General features: G+C 54.4%; 1 protein-coding gene across 1 annotated transcript in view; it reads right to left on the bottom strand.

Annotated features, from left to right (window-relative positions):
• The window catches only part of CACNG3 (calcium voltage-gated channel auxiliary subunit gamma 3), a 30544-nt gene extending 8721 nt beyond the window's left edge, over positions 1 to 21823 (bottom strand). Inside the window, exon 1 of the mRNA XM_061993626.1 lies at positions 21613 to 21823. Within this exon, the coding sequence (XP_061849610.1) occupies positions 21613 to 21823 (211 nt within the window). The remainder of the gene's footprint in view (positions 1 to 21612) is intronic.
• Positions 21824 to 24451: the final 2628 nt, after the last annotated feature.

Genomic DNA, 24451 nt, shown 5'->3' with positions numbered 1-24451 from the left:
GGTTTCAGCACACCACAGCCTGCTCGCGCGTAATTTCCACAGCTGCTGCCCGTGCCTGTGCCGCGACTGCGCCGTGTGCATGAGTCACACCACCCTGGGTTTAATTCAGCTGCCGGCCGGGCGAGCGCCAAAGGCAGCGTGCTGCGGCGCTTATTCATTCCCTGCTCAGCTGTCTCAGTGGTAAAGCTGGGTAATTTTCTCTCCCTATTAGCGTGAATCCTGATTAGCCAATTTAGCTTATCATCGCACTTCCCTGCCCGGAGCCCGGCGCAGCAGCAGGCAGCTCTGCTCACGGCAGCTTGCACAGCTCCGCTCTGGGGAGCCCCAATCAGTCGGCATGGCCTCCCCTCGCCCAGTGTACCGAGGAACCAGACCTGCCTGCCCCTCCTCCTGTAGGGTCCTGCTGGAGAACGCATGTGTGGGGTGCATCCAGCATGCAGGACCGTCAGCGAGCTCAGTGCTGGGCCCCCCAGCTGCCCCAAGAGACAGGGATGGTGTCTAAACAGTCACCGGCAAGAAACCACGGAAAGGATGGCTGGGAGCAGCTGGACGAGTGTCAGCTACAAAACCTGAGAGATAATCCTGAGTCATGTTACTCAACCTTCTCATTTTGCTTCCCTCCTCTCTTCTACCAGCCCTTCTATGTTTGCGGACGCAGTCCCAGCACCTTCCACACCCACAGCTGTGCTGCTCCCGTGCAGAGGAGTGGCTGGCGAAGACCAGCAAGGAGCTGACCCATCTGGGTCCTGCAGGAAGCCTGTCCCTGGCTCTCCTCCCTCAGGGGGAGCCAGGGGCACCCTGTTGTGGCAGGGTCAGCTTAAGCAACTCCAGCTCCTGCTCTCAGGTGCCACCTCTCTCATCCTTTGCAGTGGCCTGCAGCAGAGCAGCATCCATCCGCGCTCTGCACCAGCCTCAGTGAGCTTCAGTTCAAGCTCTTGATTTAACAGTTCTGCTTAATCCAGGGGCACCCTGGCTGTCGCCAGGCACCACGGGGAAGCCCTCTCCAGTTGGCAAGCCTTCCAGGGCATTTCCCACGTGTAAGCACCGTATGTGGCAACGGGCCCGTTGGCTATGCAGTGCCTGCAGAGTGTCTCTGCCCGATGGCTCTAGGCTCGCTGCAGCAAACCCCGTCTTTTAGGTAACACTGGATTTAATTTGGAAGATATGAACTCCTGTAACACATTTTGCATTTGCTTGTTTTGTAAAGGCATCCCCCCTTCCCTTCCCCTCCCCTCCCACGGGGCTGCTTTTCATCCCGCATACGGCGTGATTCTCCGATCCCTCTCATCCCCACCAGATCAGAGCACCCCAGCTGCACGCTAAATAACGTGACCAACACCTGCCTCCTGTGAGCCACCCCTTCTCCTGGACAAGGACTGTCTTACACCAGGAAACATTTCAATTCAGCAAGGTCTTGTTGCTGCTGCTTTAGTTCATTTGTATTTCAATGTACGTACTCTCTGCACTGCATTTATTGGAGAAAGCAAAGGGAATTAATTGATTTGATCTCAGGTCTTTTTCCTTTCAAAGCCCTTTTCCCAAGGGAGGGCTGGGGGAGAATGTGTGTGTGTGTGTGTGTGTGTTGCAAGGGAAGTATGAGTCTTGTGATGGTGGAAATATGGCTAAGAGTATTGAGCCTAACCCAGACAGCCAGAAGACTAAAGAGCTCTAGTTTTGGTTTTTAAATCTCATTACTTTTCATCCAGTGGAACAGTTTTCCAGAGACTATTCTAGTTGTTACTGCTCAGTGTGCAAACAAACTGGCTGGGGAAGATGAGCTAACACTGGTCTCAAACGAGGACAAAATTCCTCTCTCCCCTCATGTTGGCTGGCTCAGCCGGGAGCAGTCCTGGGGCAAGGTCACATTCCAACCCTCAGCTCTCCACATCTCCTAGTAAATTCAAGTGAGTTATCTCCTAAGTTGTGGTTTACAGTAATGGCTTTCCTAAAGATACTTCATCCCACCAAATCTGCTTGGAGGAAGCAGGGGGGTTGTTATGGTTTAAGTTCTCTGAAAATTAATATTCGTTGGAGAATCGGAAGTCCAAGCTTAGCTCAAAGTGCTGAGGTACAAGCCTGCGGCACATCCCGAGATGCTCAGGCTCTGCACTCCCTTGAGTAACAAGAGCAAGATACCTAAATATCTCCGAGGAATTAAAACTTCAGGGCTCATCTTTTTTTACCTCCCACCCACCTCCCAGATGCTTGGAGAGATGGAAAGAAACTTATCTTTACTCCTTCCCTTCCCCAGCTTCATGCTCTCCGAGGGATCCTGAGACTCTTTGCATAAAGTCCCCAGTGTGAGACTGCAAAGCTCTGGGTTTCAGATCCTCATTAGACTCAGCTGTCACCCAGAGACCCACAGCCACTGCACAGGGCTTAGCTCAGTTGGATGGGAGCACTAGGACTGAGCAGTGGCTCTGTCCCGTGTCCCTGGGAAGGGCTGCTGGGGTCCCAGCCAACTCCTGTATGTTGTTCAACTCCCACATCACAAAGTCTTTGACACAGCCCCGTTTGAAAGAGAACACAAAGTGGCTTAGAAATTGTCAGAGAAGGCCAGTGGGACAGTGACAGACACCCCAGAACCACAGCTCTGTGACCCAGCTGGAAGAGCTGCTTGAGCCAAGGATGCTGCCTGATGCAGCTGCCTTGGGAAGGGCTCTGCTCCCCTCCCGAAGCCAGGGAAATTTGAGGATGAGGCAAACGACCGGTCCACTTTACACATCTGTTTGCTTAAACTCCACTGGAGAGCAGCTAAATTAGGCAAAACCTGTGTGCTGGTTTAAAAAGCCCCCTGCTCTAGGGTACTCTCACTTGTTGGGATGGATGCTGGGCTCCTCATTGCCAGCCAGTGGGATGAATCCTCCTCCCGAGGACTGAGTTCTCCCCCCAGCACATCCCCATCGCCCCGGTGGCTCCACACCATCTTCCCACCGGTGTGCAATCTGGCTCCATCTCTACTTCACACTCTCTCCCCCTCTCTGCGGTGGTGGCTTATGTCTGAGCAGAGTCACCTACACAGATATGCCTCTTCTGAAGGATTTTTTCCTGTTTAAAAAAACTCAAAAAACCAAAAAAACCTCAACCAGTGGAAAAAACCCGAGTCCAATGAAATGAGTGCAATGGCGAGGGGGTGGCAGAGGTGTGCTCTGCCGTGCCAGTGCCGGCTGGACGCTGAGGCTGGAGCAGACACGCGATGAACACACGCACAGTCGTGTGAGAACCGAGCCCTGCTGCCCCCACACATCCCCTGTGGCTCGGCAGGGCTTGGGGAGCAGTGCCCAGCTCCACGCTGCCTGTGACGGGCATCCCCACAGCGAACACAGTGGGGGGGTGGTGGGCACAGCCCGGGCACTCACACCCATGGGTGGACTGGGAGTTTCTGCCAGTTTTAGCCTGCGAGGTGCTGGTGATCACTGTGTCACAAAGACTCTACTCCTTCAGCATTGCTGAAAGGAAAAAAAAACAATCTGCATTTTGACAGTGACTCATCATCTCCCATTCTGGAATCTGTGGGGCTGTTGCAACCTACACAAGGCAGTTCAGAAAAGCAAAACAATTCTGAATAATAGAGGAGGAAAAAAAGTTAGAAAATGAATGGTAATTTCTAGCACTCCGCTTCAAGGGCTTAGCTTTGTTTTTCTCATTATAAAAGTAATCAGGTAATGCACCGGGGCTGCCTTCCAGGATCCCCCCCTAGCACTCCCCTGGGTTTCCTTCCTCTCTCCTTCCATCACTCCACACTGGTGTAGCTCATGGCAGGGAATCGTCCCAACTCAAACCTGGCTCCTGGAAAGATGCTGGGCTCTCCTGGCCAGGATGGGGTGGGAAAGTGCAGGGGGTTGAGGCCGGTGTGGGGACCCAGGGTGGCTCCTTCCCTGCAGGGAGGCCACAGCACTGCCATCCTCTCTGCAGCATGCCAACAGGAGCCCTCCATCTGGCTGGGAGGACATTGCTCATCAGCATGTCTAAGAAAATCGCTTCATGTTTTATCTTTAACAGTGAATAATCATTGATTTCTATTTTAAAAGGTAATTGACATTCCTATGATAGTGAAATGAGTGCTGGAGCAGCCAGAATCAGCGTAAGTAAGCCATGTACTAGAAATTAATGAGCTTCACTGATTGAGTTTATCCATTTAAATTAATACAATTCTAGTAATTAAGAAAATAATAATCTTTTGTTTGTTTGCCTGCTTGCAGACGTTGACGGCAAGAGATGGGGCAGGAGCCCTGGCCGAGCATCCCTGTGCCCGAGGCGCCAGGCCTCCCTCTGCGCGGATGCTGTCAGGGCAGGACCCTGCTCTCGCTCGTTTAATGAACATTTTAGATTCACTTGGGTTAACCGATGAGTTTCTGACATGGGTTTGCCTTCCAGTCTCATCTTTGGCTATCAGTAACTGGGGTAGCCAGCCCAGACCTGGGACCCTGCATCACAAAGCCTTTTACGATCCGGACATGGGGAAGGCGGCCCATCTCCTGCCTGCCAGACACCCAGCCTACGGCAGCTGGGGATCTGTGTGAGAGTAAAGATTTTTTTATTGCTTTTTATGCCTTCAGCAAGTTGTCCTTCATGATCATTTCCGCCTGCCTTATAATGGCTCCTCATTTAACTTGTCGAAATTCATGTCCTTTTCTCTTTCTCTTTTCGGATACAACTACCATACATCAAATGATGTCTTTTTCATTCCTTTGCTCTTTCACTATATTGGGTTTTTTTGGTCATCTTCTCTGCTGCTGTCTCTCTATCCTGGCCTCATCGTGTTTCCAGCCATCATACCCCACCAGCCCACTCTGGACACTGAATAACCTCACAGACGTGGGATGCAGGACTAAACCAAGACTCGTGTCGCTTGCCAGGCTGCTGCTCAGCTCCTGGCAAGAGCATCATTCACAGCGTCTACAACTTCTGTTTCCCTGCTGCATCTTGGGATCCCCTTTCTGTGGTCTGTAGAATAACCCAAGCTTCACATTAACATGCTTTAGCTTCAGCCTCTCTCACTCAGCCAACCTTCAGCAGGGACTCATGCACAGCTGCACTGCTGGTGCAGGGAGCAACAGCTCCCACATCCACCCTGAGGAGCGTGGACCTGGAGGTTACCGCTCCTGCTACAGTGGCCTCCCTGGCAGCCAGCAGCAACATGGAGGCATTACACCTGGAAAAAAATGAGGAGGGAAGAACCAAGGACCAACTGAGCCCTCCTCCAGCACAGCATCAACATGGCAAGAACAAAACTCACCAAGAAAGCACTGGGCCATTGCCTGTGCATCCCAGCTGTGAGACAGGTAATGAAGAGAAGGATCTGGACTCATACATTTGTTGGAGTGAGTTTGATCCAAGTGGTGTTTGAGCCCTACGGAGACCCACATGCATGGTCAGAATGATGAAAATCAATCACAAAAGGTGCCCAGGAGAGACCAAGTGGGAAAAACAAAGGTTGAGAGTGCAAAAACCTGCGACCCTCTGGTTACGCAAGTTGCCAGGAATTCAGGCACAGATAATCTACAGGTAAGGGATGCTCTGGTGTCTACTTCAAACCCCGAGCTCTGCCAGAGGCTAGATCATCCCAGAGGCTGCTTGAGCACTCAGTTATAATAAGCAGGAGAGAAAGCTGCATTATGATGGGAAGCTGGAGGTTTCACTTCACCAGTATTAAAATGTCCTCTGAATTTCTAAAAACCTATAAATGACAATTTCATAGCTCTGAAGCGTGGCATCTAGCACAGGGGAGTGCTATTTTAGACTCTGTGTTGACAGCTGAAGGAGAATGGATCACAGAATTAAAAAACTAGTTGCTGCTCAAGTCCAAGCAATCATGACTTGATTATGCTTCTTATGGGCAAATAGAGGCAAGTCCAAGGCACTAGCACATATTCCTGGTGCTCTGAAAGGTCAATTGACAGAGCAGAAAACAATTATAAGCCAAATGAATTAGGAGGATGGATTTAGGGGTAAAAGCGTTACTCTGAATAGAGAATGATTTAAGAGTGTTTTACCCCAAAACTCATAACCATGACAGGAGTTTGCATCAGTTTAAAAACTGCCTGGCTAATATGTAAACAGCTATAAAAATAAAAACATGCCCAACAAAAAGAAGAAAGGAGATATTCATAACTCTGAATATAAATCAGCAACTAGAAATTGTAGAGCACTGATAAAGGGCACAAACAAACAGTAGAAAAACCATCAAAACATCTTTCCCCAGTGCATTAGGATGAACAACAACAACAGAAAGGAGCAATGCTATCGCCCGTTACCAAACACAAATGGCAGCAGCGTTAGTCACAGGACCGAGAAATGTTAAATAACTGTTAGTACAACTGCGACATTTCATATTCAGCATATTCACATCCCAGAGCTTAAAGAGACACGCCGGAGAAGCTGACTGAGCAACTAACAGGGATGTTTAATGCCTCGCCAGGCAGTTCCCAGGAAGGGAAGGATGGAGACGCTCTGCGGTAGTGGCGTGGCTGCCCATGGCTGCCCACCCTCCGGCACCTCCGGCCCTGCGACAAGCAGAGCACCGCGGCTGCCTGCCTTCCTTCCTTCCTTCTTCCCTCCCTTCCACTGCTCTGGGAGCTGGGACCTAGGGCACAAGTGGGGACTCAGAACAAGGTGACAGGGCATGGACACAGAGTAACAAGGTTGGCCATCACCACTTTCGCTTTGGTGCAGGCATGCTGACAGCAGGGACTTTGTGCTGGTGAGCACGGAGCACGAGCACGGGTGGCAGCCCAGTGGGCCAGGAGGTGATGAAGGTGATGAGCTACCCCAAAAGAGCTACCAAAAGAGCTACCCCAGTGCTTTGATGCACGGCAGCCTGGAAAAACAGCTTCAAAGTTCAATTCCCTATTTCAAGGTGAGGCAGCTGCTCAAATTTATGACTAATCCCACGGTCCATTTTTCAAGGAGGATGTAATAAAGGCAGGGAGGGTTCAGAGGGGCAGAAGGCTGGGAAGGTGTGCTGCAAGGAGCCTTAGAGCCCAGCGAGTGAACCCCTCCATGCCCTCTGCACAGCCTGAGCTCAGCCCAGCGCAGCAGATGCCAAATTGCATTGAGGACGGCTGAGAAAAGCAAATCATTTTCCAAAGGAGCCCCACAGTGCAGAATATCAAGGCTAAAAATATGTAAATCACCACGGAAAGCACTGTCAGAGCTTCAGCAAGACTCGCAAGTTGCCAAAAGGCAATTTCGAATTCCCGAGCTCGCTGCACGAGGCATTAAAAAGGTCACTATTTCTGAAATAAGGATCTTTACAAATAAACACATTTGCTGAAGACTCAGTGAGTCATGCTGGAGCGGAGCACAGAGCATTTCCAACCTAATGCTTTTGACAGGCCACGAGCAGGGTGATCTTTTCATGTTTACAGTTCATCAATAGTTTTTACAGCTGCACAGTCAATCTTTAAAGCACATTTAGCCTGGGAGGAGGCTCGGGAGGTTGTTTTCCTTGCAAAAGTTATATTAATTTTTTTTTCCTCTTTTATAGCATTGATTTGAAGGTAATTATCTGAACTTCAAATACAGGACTGCCACTCAAGCACCTGCCTTTTTTCTGATATATATACACACACACACTGAGAGTACTGTCACATCTCCCTAATGATATAAACATCTGAAGTTTTCAGCTGATGCACTAACAGAGACTCGACCCTTTCAAAGCTTATTTCTTTAAGGGGGCTCAGTGGGCATCATGCTGTCTGTTTGCTGGTGGGGAACAGGGGTGCAGGCTGCCTGCCCAGGGTCGGGGTCCGGCTCAACCCCACGCACGAGGGTGGGTACCGGAGCACATCCAGCGCCGACGGATTTAGCTTGCTGCCGGCTGGAGGCAGAGCCGCCTCCTCACCATCTGCAGGAGGGGAAGAGCCCCGGGAAGCCGGTTCCAACGCCCCAGATGGGGAAAAGTGATATTCAAGAGGAGCACCAGAGTTTCACTCTTGGCTGCTTTTTGGAGAACAAAAAAGGACTATCCTAGAGACCAAACATTAGGAGAGAACTTTGCTGGTGAATGAGAAGGTGATACCAACCTTGCTTTCCCCCTCTGAAAAATAAAGGATGGCTGCCTATGGCCTGGTAAGGCTTGCAGGAATTCAGTTTCCATTCCACAGCACTCACTCTGCCTCACAGCCTTCGAGAGGGCTTTGCCAATGGAAATAACCCTGCCTGGGGATAGAGGTGAGAGTGGCTACAGGAGCACGGTGAGTCCTTGCCATCGTCCGTTGCTTTACGATTTCACAGCACCAAGATACTCCAACCCATTGCAACCAGCTTCCCTAGGCCTTTGAAATGTTCTCCTGCCCACAGACAGCATGTGAGACTCTATTTCAGGCTCTCCCCTTCCCTGGCCCGTGCTGTAGCTCTGGCACTGTGGGCTCTGTGTCTGGCCACCCTCGGGACAGGGAACAGGACCATGCTTCCCCCTACAAACCTTCTTTGTTCTCACACAGGTCAGACATGGGCGAACTGCCCCACAGGTCCCAGAGCTACTCATACCATCACCATGGCCATAATCCAGCCTCACCTTCCCCCAGCTCCCCAAATCTGGCTCAAAGCACAAAACATTTTGCTGGAGTAACTCCAGAGCTTTGAAACAGCCCCAGCTCCCACAGGCTCTGCCCTTCTAGGAGGAAGCAGCAGCCAAAGAGAGATTCGAAGCAGGAGAGAAGAAAGATGTAAAAGACTCTGAGATGGATGGGCAAGCAGATAGTGTCATAGCTCATGCCGATGCTTTCCATCTTCATCATACTTTGCATTAAATCACACAGAAGAGCCCATCCTGCTGCTGGTGAAGCCAGGTGATGTTTTGCCATTGGCTTCAAGGACAGTGGGTCTGTGCCCCATAGCACAGCACAGAGAGCTGGAGTGGCTGTGCCAGCCAGAGGCATGAAGCTCCCTGGGCACAGGGGAAGACTCTTGGACCACAGGCTGCCATACCTGCATGGCACACACTGCCTGCATTGCACCAGCACTGCCCTGCCACCTGTCTCTGCCACCCTTGGTGCTTACCTGGGGCTGCCCCAGGGGTTCATTCCCCATTTTTAGCTCAGGCCTGTGCCCAGGGTCCATGGCTTTTCCCTCTGTGTTGCTCAGCCCACACTGCATGTCCCTGCAGAGAGCTCCATGCCCTGCAGCAGCCCTTTCAATGGGTCTGTCCCAGCTGCTGCAGCAGCCCCATCTTAGGTAATGCTCCTCACTCACATGTGCCTTGCTCCCCATGATGCACTGACAGACTTGGCTAAAAAGGATGACAAAAGCTGCCCTGAGGGCAGGGCTGTGGGGACAGTTTGGGGCCAGCCCCTGGGCATGCTGGCTTACCAGTATTTGCCATGTTATCCCTCCCCATCCCTCACCTGCTCCCACCCCTGCCAGCTCCTTTGGGGCACTTTGCTTTCCGCTAGTGCTGGGTTCTGCACTCGGTGTTCAGCGAGCATCCCCGGCCTTGTTTCCCTTGCCTGCTGCCAGGAGGGAGCAATTCCCCCTTCGCCTGCTCCCTGCTCAGCTCCAGCAGCACAGGAGCGTCTTGGAGGCTCCTTCTGCTCCCATGCTGAGCCGGGGCCGGTGATGTTATCCCCAATTTACAGATGGGTAGTGCAGGACTGGAGAGATGTAGCTTACAAGCGTCTGCTCATTTTGGGTGCTCAGCTGGAGCTGCACAGAGCCCAGGATTTCACAGCCCTCGGCACAGCCCTGGAAATAGGCTCTGCGCGGGAGGTGAGAGCACTGCCGGCCCCAAGCGCTGCCAGAGCGTGCACTAATTGCCATGAAACCCAGGCTCCGAGGAGCAAAGCTCCGGGGTGACAATGGCACATTCTTCTCCTATTTTCTGGAAGACTTCTCCTCATCCGGCAGGGAAGATCTGTTCAAATCGACCATGCAAATAATTTCTAAGTCAGAGACTGAACTTGCATATCGTAACACACAGGGCCACTTCCGAGGTGCCACTGAGAGGCATAGCCATGACACCCGCCAGACACACTGAGGGGCTGTGGTTCTGGACACGCTGCGCTCGCGCTGAGCCGCAGCTGGTGGAGAGCAGCTCACACCTAGCCAACGCCTGTGACAGCCGTGGCCACTGCACGTGCAAACGGGCAGAGGGGGACACTCTGTGGTAGTGGTCCTGAGTCTCGGTGCACCACACCATGCCACACACCACACCACACAATACCATCCCGTACAACACCACATCACACCATACCACACTGTACTGCACTGCACCACACCATACACTACGCAATACTGCACCACACTGTACTGCACCACAGCACACCACATCACACCATGCCACACTGTGCTGCACTGTACCGCACCATACCACACCACACCACACTGTACTGTACTGCACCATACCACACCATACCGCACTATAGCACACCACATCACACCTTACTGCACTGTATCACACCATACCATACCACACTGTGGTGCACCGTTCCACACCGTGCCACACTGTACCTCGCTGTACCGTACCACGGCGCACAACAAGGCTCGCTCCCTGGGGCCGAGCTCGCTGCCTGCAGACGCCGTGGAGCGTGGCGCAGGGGCGGAGGCGCTGACACGTCTGTCTCTCACCTCAGCCGTGAGTGAGTGAGGACAAACAGAGAAGCCATACGGCACACCTCCCCAGGGACGCAGATAGGCTCGGCCAGGTGTCTCTGCCCTATGGGGATGAGTTGGTGGACCCAGCCAGGGAGTGGGTACCTGCCCTGCTCCTGCTGCTGGCTAAGGGTGGGGCACGGAAACAGCTCTTGTGCTTCCTACAGTGGGAATCAGGGCACGTTGGGGCAATACGCAGAGCAGGCATTACTTAAAACTATTCTTATTATTTAAAATACTTTAAAACACGTCTGCCACCTCCCGATGGCCTCACTGCCGTCCCTGGCAGCCTTCAACTGCTTGGTGACAGAAGCAGAGGAACTGGTTCCCACTTCTCCCCCCTGCTAAGAGGTCTCACACCCCAGGCTGCAGCTTTCCTACTCCCTATGCAAGGCGTTATCGCTCTTGCCCTTCTTCAGCTTTTCATGTTGGAGGAAAGGCCAAAGACTAATGCACAGAAAACACTTTCATCCTTGGCTGAAGCGTGCTGAGGAATGACAAGAGATTCTCTCGGCACAGAGAGAAAGATCCTCAGGGCTGCGAGAGGCTTCCAGCCACTGTCGGCAGCCCGCCGGGCTTGCTGCTGGCCTGCGGGCTGCAGCGGGGAGCAACAGGGCCCCGTCAGGAGGGGACTCCATGCCACGGGCTCCCCGTCCCCCCAGCGCGCTCTGCGGCAGCAACGCGGCTCCCGGCGCTGAAGTCGTGTGGCACAGCTGCTGAGCCACGATAAGGTTTGCTCAGCTGAGAGAGGCTGTTAAGGCAAATGGAGGATTTGGCAAGGACATCGTGCAGCCTGGCAGAAATGACTGTGGGCTGGCTGGTACGGCAAAGCTGGAGCTGCTGCGGGCTTGGGGCGGCAGGGAACAGCGATGTGAGATCGCAGTCTGTCTCATCAAGTGACAGTGACCTTTCCTGGCTGGGCGAGCAGCCCGGGGCTAAGGGTGGGCAGGAGGCAGCCCAGAGGGAAGGCAGCCACTGACTCTTGCAGCCCCTTGCAATTGCTCGTGAAAATATGTTGTGTGATGCAATTAATGATGCTGATACATCAAAGCACTTTGACACTTGCAAAACATGACTGTAAGTTGGTGTTTAACATCCAGTCGAGCATCAGCCAGCCTGTCCCAAGGGTTCCTGCTCTCTTGCCAGGAGGGAGCCCAACCTCTCCAAGGCGCCCTTGGCGATGCCACCTCTGGGACCAGGGGTTGTTCTACAGCAAACGCGTGGCTTGACGAAAGTGCCGGCAGCATAAGCTGGCTTCGGGAAGTGAAAATCAGAAATACTGCAAAAGGGCATTCAGTTGTTGGTAGCTTCTTGGGGGTGGCTTTCCCCTCCCCTTCTGATTCCAAGCACGAACTGAGCATAAAGGTATAATTAGGGGACAATTACTAAATCACTAGCAAAATTGGAAATGTGAACATTTGAGAGGCACAAACACAACTGTCACCCCCAAATGCCACTGTTTGCTACTGCTTTCCACCGCCCAGATCCCACGGGATGAACTGCCAATGCCAACACCCCCATAGGCTCCAGCGTCCCCCAGAAAGGACAAGGGCTCACCCATCCCCCTCTGCTGCCTGCACTCACCCCAGGGCTCCTGTCCCAGCCCAATCCTCCTCCTTCAATACAAACTGCTTGGCGGAAGAGAGAGGGATGAAGCTCCTGGTGAGGGTGAGGGGGTGGCAGTGAGGTGCTGCTCCTGCTCCCACACCACCCCTCTGCCTTCTTTTGCCTGCCTTATCATTTCTTTATGACTCCGTTTGTCTGTATGATAAAACAACATGGTTGCTAATAACCTGATGTGGGAATGGCTAAGCCATCCTCTGCAGAACGACAGCACCAGGTTTGTCTATAGATTGTGGTGTAAGGAGATAAGAAAGAGGCAATATCTGAGAAAATCATCAGGCAGTATCACCCGTCCAGCAGCCACAAACATTTCTCTTGCTTCTCCTCATGATCACTTTGAAAAACCCTGATATTTTCAAGCCTGTCTAATGCAGTTGTTCACCCCGTATGCAAGTGGTTCTTGCAAGGGTTAGGGAGATGAGTGAAGCCCAGGTGTCTCACCACACTTTTCCAAAGGGAGCAAAGTGCTGTGGCGAGAAGACTTCTCTACCTTTCTCCTTTGGGCAAGTGATCTGTGGGGAGGCAGCAGCCCTGGTGCAGGAGGGCTGTGGCAACAGCATGGCCAAAGTTGTGGGGAAAGGCAGATGGAGGAACAGGCCACAGCAGTTTTAGCATTATCATCCTCGTAACCCTTGGAACTGCAACATGGTTCAATGGTGGCGGATCAGCCCTGCTGCTGAGGCTGCCTGCCTGCTCATGGAATACGGGGAGGACGGCAACCCACCTCTGGGAGCCTGACTACCAGTGATGAGCAAACAAAGGCAAACATAAGTTGCCACAAGAGCAACTCAATTACGATCTAGCCCTTTTGCCGGCACTGGCTCAGAGGCAGAGCTGCCAGCTGGGTTTCCTGCCAAAGGCAGCTGGCTCTCCTCTGGTTGGGGACCGTGGGCTAACTCAAATGCAGAAATCCCACTTTGTCCTCACGTTTCTCTGGAGACCAGATAGCGAGCAGACTTTCATTTGTGCCAGCTCTTCTGCATCTCTCCCTGCCTTGGACAAATGAGGGATCAGGCCAGGCAAGCAAAGCCATCACTCCACAGTTTTCCTTGGGGAGCCTGGCAGAGGTGTGCTGCTCTCCACGTAGAGTGCCTCCAGCCCACAGAGCCATCGTGACAGATTGATGCCTTTCTGTCTCCAACAGAATCACTTCAAAGGACATGGGACGGTTTAAAACACAAAGCATACCCTTGCCTGAACTTCTCATTTAGAAGATGCTGTTAAATATCTGCTGCAAGTAAAGAGTTAAAAGACGACGAGAACATTTTGCGAAGCATCCCTGAGTCCCCAAGGCTGACCTACCAGCCCATGACAGGAGCAGTGCTCAGCACCAGGGGTTGTGTAACTGCTCTGCCATGCGACAACGCAGCCACTGCTCCTCCTCAGCACAGGCTGCGGAACCTCTCCTCCCCAGAGCCGCTGCAGAGCTGTCAGCACGCGCAAGGCGAGGGAGAAGACACCAGTTGCCACCCCAGCACTGTCATGCTTTATCACAGCAGGTGTTTTCTTAATCAAAGATGTATCTCAAGATACCTACTGCTGCGGTTCCCCCGAGCGAGCCACGGCTCATTACAGTCCGAGTGGTGGGACTGCGCAGAACGAGTGGCGATGGATGTGTGGCTGGAGTGCCTCACCCAGAGAAAAGCTACAGAAAATACCTGGTGCTGAGCCTGAAGCATCAGCCCAAGCAAAGCCACCCATCACCCTTAGGCAAGGATGTGAAACTACCCTCTACACACACCAGCGCCAGCCCAAAATGCAGTCAAACAGCAGCTTCAAGGAATCTGCTTCCGAGTGTCGTTTCAAAACTGAAGTGAGCGTTAGATATTGCCGTACTTACCATGGCAGAACAGGGCTGTGGGAAGGCAGAGGTCCTCCCCAGTTCCCTCAACATTGCAGGTGCATAGAGAAAGTCCTCCCACAGAGCACGGCCCTGCTTGGGTCCCGCTACGCTTCCCCTGCTTTGCACCTCATCTCCCTGCAGGCGCTTCGGAGGGGCTCAGGGAATGGGGTGGGCCCCTTTCCCCATGGATGTCTTTGAGTACCTCACCCTCAGCATCCCTCTGACAGGCATTAACGGCAGTGGATACTCTGCCTCTGCATCCTGCCAGTGCGTCTGGCTGTGACTCAGCCCAAGACACTCATGGCAGGGCCCCTCTGTCAGCAGGACCCCTCGGCGCCAGCTGAGCAGCCCCCTCTACTTATGGGTTAGTGCCATCTCTGTCATTTTAAGAGCAATTTGGATTTTCCTGAAAAAGAAGGTTAATGTATATTTATGAAGTGTACATTGTCTTCATTAAAAATCCATGGTAAAATCCATGTGAAAAGGAAGTTCCAAGAGCCCCGTGGTGCCTGGGTGGGCTGTGCTGGCGGCCAGGAAAGGTCCTTCACCTGTGGACCCGCAATAACTGCACCCTGCACCTTTCCAGGAGCTGTATGTGGGATGAACACTGATGAATCCACCCAGCCTCACGTTACAAAAGGCAAAACCCATGCAGAGACAAGGGAAGTGATTTACCAAAGGCCACGTAACTCTTGGCAGCGGAGCCAAGCCTCCCTCCCAGCTCCCTGGCTGCTCTCAGCAGACATCACCTGCTGGCACCTCCTGGCCAGCTCGTGCCAGCCTCCCACCTCCCCAGGACCGGGGCCAGGAGGATCTGGCATCAATGTGTGGGGCATCCTCCCCCAAACCACAGCCACACTCCAGCCCATCAGCCCCAGCACCAGCACTTGCAGCCTTCATTAGCCATCCCTAATTATTTACAGCTGTAATGGAGACTGTGACCTTGCATGGGAAAAAACCCCACTTGAGCCTCATTCAAATTCAGACTTCCACCTCTATTAAACAGTAACGGCTCTTGAGATGACAGACTCTGCACCACGCCTATGCAGCAATAAAATGCCTGTTTCTGAGCTGTTCTGAGCACTCATCACGTGCTGCTCACAGGCAATGTGGGAACCAGCTCCCTACACCACCCCAGAAGATGGGATTTCTGTCCTGATAAATGCTGCAGCATCCCAGCAGGGTAAATTCTGCACCCCCCGTGTGAAGCAACAGTTTCTCAAAGCAGAGCTGGTGGCAGTGAGCTAAAGCTCAGCTCCTCTCTGGACACCTCCCAAACAGTGGCAGGGCTGCCTAGAGGCGGCCAGGGACCCTCTCTGTCCAGAAGAACTTTTATGCCTCTTGGCATTTGGCCACGTGCCACAAGAACATGCGTCTGGAGCAGATGGAGGGTCCAGCTAGCCTGATTTTGATCTCTATCAGGGCACAGTAATTAACACTCATTCAATATAACCTCCAGCAAGCTAAGGTTCAGAGGTTTCCTAAATCAGAGGTTATGCTTGGCGCACTGTACATGACACCTCGCAGAGCTCCACGCTTGCGGCATTTGTTCCATCCTGTTTTGACCCCAGTGCCATGACTGACCCCAGTGCCAGGTTCGTGGCCTGATGCCCCTTTGTGCTGTCCTGCTGGACAGGCTTGTGGGGACAGAGGGGAAGGGCTGTTAAACCCACAGCGAGGTAATTTCATCAGACGTTCTCAAATGGGTAACTGGTCCCACCTCACTCTCATCCATCGCTATCATCTTAGATGCCTCCATCGCCTACTTTCCATCACACGAGATAATTTGATGCCTCCCAGCTTTCATACAATGAGGAGCAAATAACCCCTCCCCACTCATCTTCCCCCAGCTCTCACATTGTTACAGACCTGTCTCCCTCTCCATCACCCATGCTGACAGTCCCCTCCCCACGTAGCCATCAGCCCAGGGCTTTCCTCACCATGGTGCCGGTGCTGGTGGACATCCCCGGCCAGAGCTGTGTGTGGTGGGATCAGGGTGGGACTTGTGCTGGGCTGCCAGACTGGTGGCCGGAGCAGCCACTTGCCAAGGCAGTCAGCGTGGCTGTGTGCAGAGAGCTTGGCAGCTGCGGCACAGCCACCATCGCCGGCGCTGGCAGCCGTGTGGAGCTGGACCAAGAGCACTGTGGAGAAGTGTTCCATTGCAAGGCGGGTTGTTGATGAGAATCTATTACAGACACCGACCAGACAGAGGAACAGGATGAGCAGCTCCTTAAATACCTACCTATAATGAGTAGCGAGGAAAAGTGCTCTATCATGGATGATTGCAATCTCAGGGACATTTGCTTGGCGCTTTTAAAAATTAAAGATAATAACTTTCTAACAGAAACAATATTGCTGTCACCTTGGGGAAATTCTCTGCTTGGCCTCACTCAGAAGGACTGAGAGGAGCTGAAAGCAAGGGAAGAGCTGGTGGCTGTCCAGGGGCAGCTGCTTCCAGCCCAATTTAACGCCTTTGGTGAAGCAGCTCAGCAGAGCCAAAAGCAACCACAGACAAAACTGACTGGGGGAAAATTGTACCTGCAAGAGCACAACCGCCGCACAAGAGCAAGGGGCAGAGCTTCCCCGGCGCCCCGCACTTCTGACAGGACTGCTGAAAGGGGAACTGGACACTGCAATTAAACAAATTAAAAATTGGTGTGTTTGATATTGGAAGTAGCAGTTAGGACACACATGGCTGAGAACAGAAAAGCTAATGACATCAGTTAAATAAAACCACAAGTGAAAGGTTTAAGCCAAACAAGGAGGAATTCTTTAGCCTCCTTCAGAAGAAAGGAGCTGATGGAAATCACTACAGGATCATGACGCTGCAACTGTCAGTCACAAAGCAGAAGTGACACACAATTATTTATTCATCAGATACTTCTGTTCTGTACTTGGAGACAAATAGGCTCCTCTATTCCGCCAGGAGCCGGGGAGGATGCTAAACAGCGACTATTAAGTGTAAACATGAAACCGGTAGGACGAGAGAACTTTCTCCCAAGAGCCTCCAGAGATCGGGCTGAGAAGTTTTCTGAAGATCTAAAATAGATTTTAATAAACCTTGGCACTCTGTTGAATTTCTTAAAGATGAGGAAAGCTGGTTTAATGCCACGAGTGATGGCGGTGGGCGACCATCAGAGCTGCGTCCCCAGCATCGCCTGGGGGTTGGCTGAGGTGGGCAGCAGCAGGGAGGAACCAGGGGATGAGATAAATGTCAAACAGCCTGGTGGAAAACTGATTTATCAAACTTCATAAATTTTTCTTTATATGATTACAAATTCAGTTGATAAAGGAAATCAGTCACATAATACTTTTACAGTTCCACGGGGTATTTGATTTAGCTCTGCTGAAAAAGTAAAGGATCAGTGTTATGCAGAATCAACAGAGCTTTATTAAAGGGACTGGGAGGCAGATTGCAGAGATTGTACGTTGCCATTTGATGGGATATTTGTACACAGGATCAGCTATTACCAGAACAATGTTGAGCTATAACAATGTCTTCACCAAGTGCATTAAAGAAAGCATTAAATAAGTGAGAGTAAAAGAGGCAAACAGCAGAGAATGGACTCACTGCAGTATCAGTGAGTGATGGAGGTGGGTCAGGTGACTTTGGGCAGCTCGATATGGTGGACTCATCCAACAGTGGCCATTTGCATACTGCCAGGCCAAAGGTTTTAGAGTTAGGAACTAGGAGAGTAAGGCAGAGCTTGGCATAGGAGATGACACCCCAACACTCAGCAGCAGAAGAAGAGGCTTAGTGTCACGGTGGACCAGTATAGGTGGGAGCTCCCTGGAAGATGCTGCAGCTAACAGCTGAAGCGACCCGTGAGCAGACTAACAACATGCAGGAGTAACACCCTGTACAGCTCCCTGAGACTTCAGTATCAGAGATTATTTATTTTGTTCAAAACAAATTTGAGGGGTTCATTTCTTTTCCCAGTGCAACACTTGGCCTCAGTTGAAGTCTCTGGGACTGACAGTCTACCTAAATCACACCAGAAGCCAAGCAGGAGCTGTAAGTCAGGTATAGAAATGGCTCAGCAGAGTGCTCTGGGCTGCAGGGGTCAGCTGGTAATACCCATAATATTAGGTGTTAATCTAGACAGGATCACCCCAAAGAAGGCCAAAACCCAAGCAAAGTTCTCCAGGTTTGGTAGAGGGGAGCTGCTGGCTTGGCAAAGGCTGTGCTAGTGCTGCTGGGGGACACTGTGGGGGGTCAGGACAGAGGGTACAGCTTGCTCGAGGAATGGCTCTGGGGCCCTGCACCCTCCCGCAGCTGCAGTCAGCTGTGTCCTCGGCAAATTTCCCGAGCCCTCTGCAAAGCACCCCATGTCCTCTGCAGACTGCCCCACGTTCATACAGCCCACATCCTGCCCGTACAGATGCCACAGCAGCAGGGTCAGCAGGTGTGTATCCTCCTGAAGGGAAGCAGGCAGAGCAGTGCTCACCATCCTTCAAAAACGACAGAGCACTCTATTCTGATGAGGGAAATGAAGGAAAAGAAAAACACCATAGTGCCTTAAAATATGGTGTTTCAAGCAGCTTTGGCCAGATCCTCCTGCTGCCTCTGCCTGTTTCAGATCCGCATGATGTCATGGAGCCAGTCCCACTCTACGCCACGCAGCAGGGAGGACAAGGAGGCTCCCTGCCTTTAATGATGCTGAATTTAATTAAGTTTGATAAAAACCCAAAGTTCTTTCACTTTCCCGAAAACAACCCAAGCCTAAGCAGCTATTTCTCAGCCTCAGCTTTCTCCCTGAAGTGGCGTGTGTTTCCCTACTTTTTATACTAACGAGGAAGACCCCAGAGGACAAGCAGCCCCAGGGGCCACAGACGGACAAACGCTGCTCACGTTTGAGTGGGAAGTACGAGCAGATACCTACTAAGTGCTCACATGTTGTAAAAGTGACAATTAGAACCCAAACACTGCCATTTCAAAGAGTGGCTATCCTGGCACAGCAGTCTGGGAACGCCTGCCTGGGCTCCAGATATTGAGTCAACCGCTAATTTGTGTTTGCCAGTGTGGGTGTCTCCATCGGGCTGCGGCGGCTTCATTCAAGATTTATCCGCTCTCGCCTATGGGCTTCTGACGCTCACGTGGTGCGAGCGGCTCCCACGCAGGCGCTGCACGGCTCTGATTGACATGGATTTAAAGAGCATCTGCGACGGAGCGTGCACCCAGCCCTCACGTCGGTCATTTTAATCATCTGCCATGCACACTCAGCCAGACGAGCGACTGGAGCTCGCCACTTCATTCTTTCATCATTACACATATTAAAATCCTGTTAGAGGTGGAAAGTTCAAGGCTGAGGTGCTTCCCGTCGGGCAGAGAGCACTGCCCAGTGCTAAAGGCACCTTCTGAACCACAAGAGAACTGACCCTCTCGCCTGACTGCCTTCACTCCTAGCACAGGATGACAAACTGCTCATTTCACAGACAGATAAAACGAGTACACAGAAATCAGAGGCACAGCAAGGCCCTGCCACCAGGAATCTGACAGGACCTGCAGCACGTAGTGGGTGCAGGGGCTGAGCACCCAGCGCTCCCGGCACAGGATGTGCTGGAGGAGAGAGCGGCCGGGTGGCTGCAGCAGCAACCCTGAGCCCTGCTGCCCACACAGCTTGGCTGAGGAAAGTCTTCCCTTCCCAGCATCGCATCCATTCACAGCCTGTGACACCAGCTTATGTCTCCAGCAAAATTCAGGAGGGTGACAAGCAGCACCACTGCATCCTCCAGCAGCATTGTAGCCTCATGTGCTCACACTGAGTGCTGGCTGGGACCCTCCCAGACAGGCCACCGACTTGGTGCTGCTGCTCCCCCAGGCCCCCTTTGCCCACCCAGGCACACACAAGGGGTGACAGAGCCCGTGCCCAGTACGAGGCCTTGGCTGTGCCAGGGGCATGGGCAAGTGGCACCAGCACAGCTGGTAAGCCAGCCTGGGGAGCTGTGACCCCGCAGCGAGCACATGCCTCACTGCTCCCAGCCCCACGCCAGGCGCGGGGTGATGCACTGTGATTCAGCTCCAAGCTCTGGCATGGCACTGTTAAGCCCTTTCCTGAGTGTGCTGTGCCCAGGAGACTGGGGCCTCACCGGCTCCTTCCAGAGCAGTGATTTATCGCAGTGAGGGAAACATAAAACAGTCGCTGAAAAAAAACATACAGCCGGCAAAACCAAGAATTTTGGAAATTACTCATGCCTCTGGCAATCCCATCTTTCACAGCCCTGGCTGCTGCCTCCTTGGCTCCCTCAGCCCAAGAGGGGAGACAGATTATCTCAAATTATTTATTATGGAATTATAGAATGATCCAAATCCTCCTTGAATCAATAAGAAAGCTCTGACTGGCTTCACCAGGTTTAGGACCGAGCACCAGGAACAGACAGGGTATTTCTGCATTTGTGGCCGTGACTCACCGAGAACTTTCCAACGTGAAGGGAGCAGCTCAGCCACCGCAGCTCTCTTGCCCCCACCCCTAGAAGTGTCACTCCCAGGCTAGGGGAGCCCGACACCCCCGGGGCCACACAGGACAGTGGGGCAGGTCCCCCCGAACACACAGGACACCAACTGCTGCCGGTCATGTTAAAGTTAGGGCCCAGTGTGATGCCATCAGCCTATTTTTGCTGCGCAGGTACTAGCACCTGGCTCCGTTCAAGCTCATGTTGAAGCACAGCCTGTTGTTGCTCGCCTAAGTCTCGGCCAGTGGCTTTGGGTCAGAATTGTCCCCAAAGCGTGACCTGTGCTGCAGGAGGGCAGCAGCTGCCGTGGCCTCTCTGGCCGGGTGCTGCTGCAGGAGTGAAACAACGGGGTGACGTGGTGAAAGGAAGCCTGGCTGTGGGGCAGCCATGGAGAAGCCGCCCGGCCGCGGGGCTGCCCCGGCAGCTGCGGTGGGACACAATCCCGAGGGACGGAGGGATAGGCTGTGGTGGGGCAGCAGCAGCAGACCTTGCCCCACTCTGCGGATCAGAGAGGAAGCGCTGACACCGGCGGTGGGGCTCAGCTGTGAAAATGCCGGGTGCGATGGGCTTCCCCGTGACAGCGACACGGTGCCTGCGGCGCCTCGGAGCGGGGGAGAGGCTTGAGGGGCTCCGCTCGCTCATCGCTTCACGTTAAAGGAGCCCCCGGGCCGGGAGGAGGACCTGTGGCCTCTCCGCCCGACGCTCCCCGTCCGCCGCACACGCCCCGAGCTGCCGCGGGGTGCCCGGTCCGCGGGCCCGGGGCGATCCCGGCACCCCGCGGCCGCGCCCGGAGCCCGGCCGCACCCGGACCCCGCGCCCCGCGGCCACGAGCCACCCGCGGGGCTGCCCCTCGCCCGGCGCGGTGCCGCACACGGCAAGGGCCGGCCCCACCGTGCCCGGGGAACGGAGAGAGGGCGGGCAGCCGGGGCCGCCGGGCAGCCCGGCCGGGAGGGAGGCTCCACTCGCCGGCCGCGGGTGCCTGGGCTCGCCGGGGGCCTGGGTCTGGGGTGGGGGGTCCCGGGATGCCCTTGCCCTCCCCCGAACTTTTGGGCGGGCCCCCCCCGCGATGTCGGGGCTGGGGAGGGGGGGGGTGTCGGTACCTTCCAGGCAGCACGTCCTCCAGAGCCCCGAGTGGGTCATCACCTCCTCGTTCTTGCGGCTCGTGTCGTTGTCGCTCGTGGACTTAGTCCTGCACACGCCGCGCGAGTAGAGCCAGTAGTCGGTGCCTACGGCGATGGTCATCAGGCTGAAGGCTGCGAAGGCTCCCACCGTGGTGATGAGCATCTGGACGCCTCTGTCACACATCCTCATGCTGCTTCATCCTACGGCGGCGGCTCGCAGGGGAAGGGCCGGCGCCGCCGCCCGCCGCCGCGCTCCGCGCTCGGCGCCTCATGCCCCCGCGGCCCGCGGCGAGCCGGGCCCCCGCGGCGGCGGAGCGCGGCGCCGCCGAGCCCCCGGGCGCCCGGCCGGCATGGCCCGAGCGGCTCCGCCGTGCGCCCGCGGCGGGAGCGCGGCTCCTCTCCCGGCGCCTCCCCCGCGCCGCCCGGCCAAGGCATCCGCGGGGGGCGGCGGGGGCGGGGGGCAGCGGAGGGCGGGACGCGGGGGGCCGCGCCGCCTGGAATCCGCCCCCCGCCCGGCCGGCGGCGGGGCACAGCGACCGGCCCGGGAGGGGGGACGGGGACCAAGGACGAGGAGCCCATCCCGGGATGGCGGGACTGGGACCGGGAGGGGAGCGCTCGGAGGGGGCTGAACGGGGACCGGAACGGGGATGGGAGGCCCTCCCCGGTGTGCCGGGACCGGGCGGAGACTACCTGGCAGGGGAGTGGGGGCCGGGACCGCGCGGGGACAGAGACCAAGACTGCTCCGGGAGGCCGGGACCGTGCAGGGGACCCTCACCCCGGGGCGCTGGGCCCGGGACCGACCGACAGAAGATCCGGCCCTGGGGTGCCGGCCCCGCCTCGGAGGTCTTGGGCAGACGCCGGCCCCCAGTCCTCGGCAGGGGCAGCTCAACTTCCCGGACCCCTCCGCGCTCCGCCCAGGCGCTGAAGCTGCATCCCCGGTAGCAGCTGGCTGCGAGGGGCTGGGAGCTGCAACACCCTGCCAGCCCCGGGACTCCGCAGAGCTGGAGCATGGGGCGCAGCAACAGCGGCTCGGAGGGATGCCCCAGTGCCGGCCCGCGCTGCCCCAGGGCCTGCTCCGAGGGAGCCCGGACCCACGGCAAGTGCCAGCAGGCAGATACTGGACCTCGGGGTGTTCTCCGCCTGAATCGTTTGCCACCGGTTAAAACCCTCATGCTCTCTCCCTGTGCCTTGCTGCTGTCTCCTCATCTCTCTCAAACATTTTTGCAGCCAGCTGGATGAGCTTATGACTCATGCGACCTTTCAAATAAGCCCTATAATATACCCACCTCTTAAATTAATAGTCTTTTAAGGGCTATGGATGAGACAGGAAAGCTTATGATTTACGTGATAGTGTGTACTTCCACAGCTCTCATTTGTATGTGCTCACAGGTAAATACTAGTTATTTACTTGCAAAATGCAAACAGAAAATTACAAAGCTTGCTAAAACACCAGGTACTGAGAAATTAAGAAGTGTGAAAATTAAGTAGCCTACTCAACCCTAAATCACCTTCCTGGAGCACACTCACGAGGCAGGGCATGCTGATTGCTCTGCCACTGTGCTTCTCCCCCAGCGCCCTGCTACACGCATGGAGTCTGCCGTTTGGGATGTGGCTCACTGTGGTTTATTCCTCCACCTCGTTACGGGCCCTGTGCCTCGTTTTCTGACTCTCTCCAGGGCTGGAGCCGGGCTGCCCAGGCTCTCCTGGGTGCACAGCACCAGCTCCCACTTTCCCAGCCTTTCCCTCATGGACGCTGTGGTTCTCAGCAGGCTGGGAGGTGGATGGCACTCCCTCATGAGAGTGAGGATGGAGCCTCAGAGGCTGTGGTCAAAAGCATCCACCCAAGCTGAATCCCAGGGCTTTTCTTCTGTTTTTGAGGAGGGGTTAGAGCCATGTGGTTTCTGTGACTGGCAGAGGCACAGGCTGGTGGCAGGTCCCACCTTGGGGCCACAGATTGGATACCAAGATGAGCCATGTGAGTGGCTGCACCAGGATACTGTTCCTGAGTGATCCGGCGGGGACCATGACAGCAGCTTGTGGCACAGTGCAAGGAGAGACCATGCTTCTCCCAGCCAGCTCATGCTTCTCGGGGCATGCCTCAGCCACGGCACCTTGCTCCCCCATCCTGCCACCCCCACCGCTCCCACTGCCTGTCACCCAGCTCCCGCAGCGCGTGGGGCAGCACCTGACGCCAGCATCCAGCCCAGCCCCCGTCCTGCGCAGAGGCAGGCGTCCCGGGGAGGAGGCAGCAAAGATATCTCACACCTACGGCGAAGGGGCTGCAAATTGCATTCTGAGTGGGGGATTTTGCAGCCTTAATTGTGTTATTTTAACATAGTGTGTGTAGGTGTGTGCAGAGTGCACATGTACCGTTTCCTAGGCTTTTAACAAAGCAAGCTCAAACAGAATCAAAGTCCATGTTGGCTCATGTTGGCCCATGTAGGGGCTTGTGGCAAAGGGACCCCTTGCCAAGCCCTGCACCCCTCCTACACCTCATTGCATGGAGCAGCCAGTCCCAGGAGTGAGCCTGAAGCCCTGCTCAGAGCAGCCACCCCAAGAAACATGCAGGGTGCTCACTGAGATTTGCAGCCAACAAGAATTTGAGGACCTTGGTATCTTGCCTTGCTCAGGTTCTGGAGGGCGGAGTGCTCCAGTGGTCACAGCCCTGTGCACCTGGGTTCCTTCAGCTCCAGCACCATTACCCTTGGCCGTTCACTGCCTCATCTGTTGTCACTTGCTCAGAGATCTGGGCTGTTCTGAGTTAGGCAAAGTGGAAATGAATAACGGAAACCAGTCCATGCTGCAAAGATTGTACAAC

The sequence above is a fragment of the Colius striatus genome, chromosome 3, assembly GCF_028858725.1.
Source record: "Colius striatus isolate bColStr4 chromosome 3, bColStr4.1.hap1, whole genome shotgun sequence".
NCBI lineage: Eukaryota > Metazoa > Chordata > Aves > Coliiformes > Coliidae > Colius > Colius striatus.
Note: the sequence above shows the minus strand (reverse complement) of the source record. Positions and strands in the feature narration are given on the sequence as shown.